The sequence below is a fragment of the Gavialis gangeticus genome, unplaced genomic scaffold (assembly GCF_001723915.1).
Source record: "Gavialis gangeticus isolate Ggan-Ray unplaced genomic scaffold, GavGan_comp1, whole genome shotgun sequence".
NCBI classification, from domain to species: Eukaryota; Metazoa; Chordata; order Crocodylia; family Gavialidae; genus Gavialis; species Gavialis gangeticus.
Window position 1 is genome coordinate 117,714,118 of NW_017729022.1, and position 6,285 is coordinate 117,720,402.

Below are 6,285 nucleotides of genomic sequence, written 5' to 3' on the forward strand. Positions count from 1 at the left end.
CCCCCCCCCCCCACAATGTTCCTTCATGCCCACCTAGGGGTGAATGCCCCAGTTTTAAAACCGCTGCCATATGTATGCGTATATATACATACATACATATATACACATACACACACAAATATATATTGAGAACATGTATATATGGGTTCAAGTGACCCTGTGAGATTTCTTTTCCTTTTGCCCCTTGAAAATCTCCATTTTGGGCTGTTCTTCACTGCTTTACACTTGTATGCCATTTCGCTTCATCCTGTTATGTTTCTCCCCATGGAAGAACAGGAGTCTTCCTAAATTCCTTCCCAATGAAGATCTTCTTTGTGTCTGGATGAAGGAAGTCTATTTAGACTTTTTACCCTCCTTGTGTGGACTGGCCAGATCTTTTCTTTGCTCCTACAGCATGGCTGCAACTGGACATCCAGCTGTTGTGTACAATTTGCATTATAAGCAAATTCAGTTTTTACCTGGTAACTAGAAGGTGGGCAGGAGAAAAGGCAATTTTTTATAGCAGTGAATGCAGGGAACAGTGTAGCCAGCAGCCATTAAGATAACACTGGCAGCTGCATAAACATGAAGCTCTAAATCCCTACAGGAAAGTGCAAGAATTAAATTTTCTTCCTGCTTAAACACACGGATTATTCCTTTTGGAGTTTATCTGGAGCTTTATTATTCAAGCTTTGACTTCACAGTCTTCACCTTCAGCAATGTGCAAAGAACAGGCATACAAGGAAGGTTACAACACTTACTCATGGGGGAGGGGTCTCTGCTTAACAGAGGAAACAGCAAGGGGCAAGGCTGAGGCGGAAGAATTGGGTGCAGCAATTTGTTCTGAAGTCTCATGTGAGGACGCCTGGGGAGTACGTAAAAATCAAGGAAACTGTTTAGGAAGCAAAACCTGGGATCAGAATGAGCTGGAATAGGATGGAGGACAAAGAGACACACCAATGGCAGAATGAAATTAAACAAAACGGAAGGAATCTGGACAGAACCTCCAACAATAACTGAGCCAGAATGAATAAATAAAGTCCCTAAGAGTATACCAGATGCGTGCAGCCACCGAGCTTCCTCCACAGACACGCACAGCTGTAACCGACCATGGCACTGTGGCCCCAGCCTCTGCTCCCCTGAAGCCGCTGTCCAACCAGATAGAAAAATAAAGGTCTAATTCACTGGAAATTCTTCAGTTTACAAAACTAATGGAACCAGGTTTGTTTTTATGCCTCTGTGTCAACTTCTGATTTATCTTCAACTCCATTCTGTTCTTGGTCTTTCATGTCTGCATCTGTGGTATGGCTGCCACTTGTCTGGAGAGTGTCAGCTTCTGACTACAAGGGAGAAATTTAAAGAGTTTAAACATTTACCCCTTTCCAAGTACCAAGTTGCTTCTACAAACATTAATTTGGTGCTTTTACCTGTTGTATCTGGGGCTTCCTAAAAGTCAGCTAAGATTTCCAAGAACTTGAATCCCAATGTCTTGATTCCTTGCTGCGTTGTCAGGCAGCTAGGAAATGAGGAGGAGCTTACGGCTGCCTGGCCAACAAGTAATTTACCTGTAGGGTACCTGGAGTTGTAACATGCATGGTCCAGGTACCCTACAGGTAATTCGTTATTCTGCTGTTAGTAATGATGATGTGGTTCAGGTGCTGAACTGAGTAATTTTGCCATAAATACCCCTAATGTTTATAGCAGACTCCAACAGATTCTCCCTATGCCTGAAGAAGAGTGTTTGTGCCCCAGAGTGCACAAAGAACAAATTTTCCAATTATGTAGTTGGGTGTAATAAAAGATATCGCCTTTGCCCAAAGAACCATGTCTGCTTATGTCCTTAGACCTACATGGCTACAACCAACACCCTCTAATGTTTATATGCACTCAGGGTCACTGCCAAGGCAGGGTGCAGAGAAGATGAACTATTTTGGAATGACGATCGGACGTCACAGCTCAAGAAATCCTATTACTCCAAGCTGTACAATACCTCATTCTCCTTCAAATGAGTGTTCATATGTACGTTCTGCATAAGGCACTCCAAAGTGTATGTGGGACCAGGCCATGTCTAGGGAACAGTAACTGAGGCAGTTTTACTGGATTTGGCATCTGATCTGGACTCCTCAGAGATTCCCTTACATCTTGCATGTACTGCTTGTGACTGTAAGCAAAACTCCTGGTTATTTCATAGATGCCTAAGATGGATGTTTCCAATAAAGCTGCTATTGGTGCTTGTGCTCTGAGGCCCAATCTACATTTTACAGGTTGTGCAATTACCTGGAGACCACCAGCTATGTGTGCAAAATAGGTATCACACAATAAAAAGGTACAACCAGCTATAACAATAGACCTTGAAAATGTGTACTAACTTTACAGTTAGTTGTTATCAAGCTTTAATTTCCACATGTAGCAGGGTCTCCCCTGCACCTGGGAGCCCTGTGAAGTAATGGGGTTCCCAGCCGCAGGGGAACACCATGCCTCGTGAAAAACCTCTCAACCCTAGGGATCGTGGCAGGGGCAATCCCTATGCTCTAGGGGCATGGGAAACCTGTGGAGAACCTTCCTGTACCCACAGAGCAAGGAGATCACCACAGCAAGGATCTTCCAGCTCCAGGGGTGTGTGGGGCTCTTCTGTGGCTGGGAGTCCCTCAACTGGGATGTATGAGGCTCTGAACTGCAGGAGCCTGCTTCTTGCTAGTGCAGAGGGAGCCTGGGATTGGGGCTTAATTTGCAGTCCCTGGTCTCCCCCAGTCACCACTTTCCCAGTTGTGCCAGCTGTTGCTACAGCCAGGGACTCCAGGCTCCCTCTCCCTACCTCTGCCTCAGGGAGCAGTGTGTTGCTACACCACCTGTACTGCCAGGAAAGTCCACAGCCATGACCCTCAACAATGTGGCCCTTGGCTGCTAGGAAGACAGACCTGACAGATCATCTAGTAATCAAAATTATCCTGGCCACATCAGAGCTACTAATATGCTTTGGTTGGCTTTAGCTGGTCTTGTAGCATGCCCTGTAGAGATTATAAAGTACAGCAAGACACCAGCTTCATGGGAGAGGCGTTAGACCAAGACCTTGGCTCTGGCCTTCCCTAGCGCAGATGATCAGATACTTCCTTTTGTTTGTCACAAACTGGTTTGCCCATGATAACCCTAGCCTGAAGAGATTTCCCAAAAGATATAATTTTTGTACTCTCATCATGAACTGAAAAGTGTCTGTGTGTGCTGAAATACAGTGTGGTGTGCTGTGCCCAGAGATGCGCGAGACCTGGCAGGGGGAAGACATGTTCTTTCTCTGGTACTAGACTGAATTCCAGTTCCAGGATCAAATGTTGTTTTAGAACCTGTCCAGAGATAAACAAGCAATAGCCATCATGGACTCCAGAAATGCTCTGCTGAATAAATCTCTGAAATGGGGTAAACTCAGCATTTACTTTCAAGTGTATGTTCTGGCATAAATTGAGTACAGATCAGATGATATCTGGGACTCAATGACGGGTTTTTTTCCTTGCTAGCTAGCTGTCCAGGTAGAGTACATTGCAACATTTTTTCTGCATGTGGGCTGCTGCAATTTCAAGTGCCCGGAAAACCTTTTTGTATCTCTATATTGTTGCAGGTTGGTCCTCCAGACTGTATAGAGGGGCTTTCAGAGAAGTCAGTGCCAAAGAACAAAGGAGCTCATGGAATCAGGACATGGGAGTTTCTGACAGTACTGTAAGCACAACTTCCTAATGCTTTTGTGTGCGGTTTCTGACACCAGAGTTTGTCTGACACTGTTTGGGGCTGCAAAGCCTCACATGAAGGCAGTGAAAGAGAAAATATCTTCTGGAAGAACTCTTTTTCACCCTTCATCTCAGCCAAACTCGTTTTCTTGTCCATTCTGGCTGATGTAAATGCAGGTGTTCTGCAAAGTAGACAGGCTGTGCTCACATACTGGCTACTGGAAGACATGGCCAGGGCCCCTGGAATTCTGGTCCAATGCTGGGTAGACATACTCTGAAGGTAAATGTGTAACCAAGCTTCCCTTCCTTTGCAGGCTCAAAAGGGGAAAGAAAAAATTTTCCTGGAGTAAGAGATTTCCTTAGGCTATAGTGGCATGGTCAGCTGGTGTAGCCTGTCACCAGGTGGGCAGAAACCTAGAGGACATACTAGATCCAGACTTCCAGAAGAAAAAAATTGACAGGTTGCCAGTAGACCAAGCTGTTTACCAAGTTAAGGTCTGTTAAAATCTGTACCAACACTAACTTATTAGAAAAGCCATTTAACAACTTTCCACAGAAAAACAAGTTTAAAACTCTGAATGGACGGCTCAATACAAAACTTCTTCCTTAAGTCAGTTGAGAAAAAATGAGATGTAGTGTGTCCTGCCCCGAGTTGGACTTTGACAAGCTGAGGTCCCTTCCAGCCCTATTTTTCTGTGATTCTGTGGACATCCAGTTAATGGTGGGGGATTTCTCATCTGTGATCCCAACAACTGCTCCTCCTACCATTCTATATGTGCATGGGGGAAGGCACAATTTTTAGATTGGGGATCAGACCACAACCGCACCCTTCCTACCAGGACAGAGGGAGCCTGGGATCCTGATCCAAATCCTGGTGCAGTCCATCCAGCCACACTGTCATTGTAAGGTTGTGCTGAAACCGGCCATAAATTATTACACATTTTTTGTGTAATGATTTTGTGGCTGGTTTCATTTTTTGTGCCATTAATTGCTTGAATGTGTGGCCATGATACATTTTAAGACATGACCGACCAGTTAATTGCTTCTTTAGCATAACGTCTGCCAAAGGTGTCTGTTGTGCTTTGCCCTTTACTCTGTTGGCATGAAGCATGAGGGCTTTCAGGGTACACATACACACATAAATGTTGTTAGCTAGGAATCTCCTGAATTTTAGCCACAGGCACTCTGATGGCTGACTGCATTTCTTCTCTTGCAGTTTGTTTTAAATAAGGCTATGTCTGTGCTTAATCATTTCATGCAACAGCCTACCAGTATGCCCACATTCCTATCCCAACTTCCCTCTGAATGATGAAAACTTGTAAAAGAAACATTTGCATCCTACACAGCTGTCAGTGCAGGGGGGGGATCCTTTTTCCAAGAGAGTAAACCTGATACCAAAGGGGTGTACCTAGCATCCACTGAGGTAGTAATGTGGACTTGCAAAACACCATGATTCCTGTTGCATCTATTCAGGGGTATCAATCTCATCCAGCCTCCCCAGGGCTTCTTACGGGCTGGACTTCAACCGAATGGTGGACTTGGGATAAGCAGACTCGGGGAGCTGCAGCAGTTAATTCAGCCATTGTTTTCCCCCATGCCAACAGAGGGCTGGCATCCCCAACACGAATATGGTGAATTTTGGTGCTGGGCCCCTAGTTTTTGGCCCCTCAAGGAGCCCCATGGGCTAGATGACACAGCTCCATGTGGCAGATCTGCTTGCAGGACATATCTGCTGTAACCCACTATGCACTCATTCCACTCTCCCAGTTTGGCATAGTGCTACCAGTTACCTTAGAGTCCTTGTCAGCAAGCCTCTGGAACATGTTGGCATACATCTTTTTCTCTTTTTCATGCTGCTCCCGGATCTTCTGCTGACAGGTTACTAGCTGCACTTTGGCTGCTTTGTTGCTTGGGTAGAGTTGTATCACCTTCTGGAAATCTGCTCGGGCCAATTCAAAGTCATTGACAGCCAGATGGGCTTCCCCACGCCGAAAGAGACCTTTCTCATTGCTGCTATCCAACTCAAGTGCCTGGATGAGAACAATGAAACAAGCAAGAATTTGATTCCAGGAAATAAATCCAGACAATCAGCAGAAAATTTTAATGGGATGATCTTTCAGATTTTAGGGAGCACGTAGTTCCAGGAATTTCTTCAGAAGGAAAAGGAAGGGAGCAGATTGTAGCAAGACATCAGAGAGGGAGTCAGAAGCTGTTGATTCTAGTCCTGGCTCTAAAAGAAACTTTCCATACGAACTTTGGGAAGTCACTTAAAACTCTCTGAAAAAGTTTCCCTGTTTGCAAAGAACACATTTAATTAGGGGTGCGTGGATATCAAGGTTTTTTTGTGTTAATACCAATGGCCGATTATTAATGAGCCATATTGGCCGATACCAATCTGATTGCCTATCGGTAGCCTGGGGAGCAGCGTCTGGCTAGTAAGTCTGTTAGGGAGAAGGAAGAGGCGTGGGGGGTCACAGGGAGGGAATGGGGCTGGGGCAGGAGCTGCAGCCAGGGCAGGGCACAGGACAGCCACGAGCAGCTTGTTCAGGAGGTGCATGGGGGGCAGGTGGCTCCTGCCACTGTGCACATC

At 45.5% G+C, this 6,285-nt stretch overlaps 1 protein-coding gene across 1 annotated transcript in view; it reads right to left on the minus strand.

Moving 5' to 3' along the window:
• Positions 1-636: 636 nt before the first annotated feature.
• Positions 637-6,285, minus strand: part of FKBP4 (FK506 binding protein 4) — a gene marked incomplete at its 5' end in the record, with an annotated part of 10,444 nt that continues 4,795 nt past the window's right edge. Inside the window, 2 exons of the mRNA XM_019515860.1 lie at positions 637-1,319; positions 5,486-5,725. Of these exons, the coding sequence (XP_019371405.1) occupies positions 1,209-1,319; positions 5,486-5,725 (351 nt within the window). The remainder of the gene's footprint in view (positions 1,320-5,485; positions 5,726-6,285) is intronic.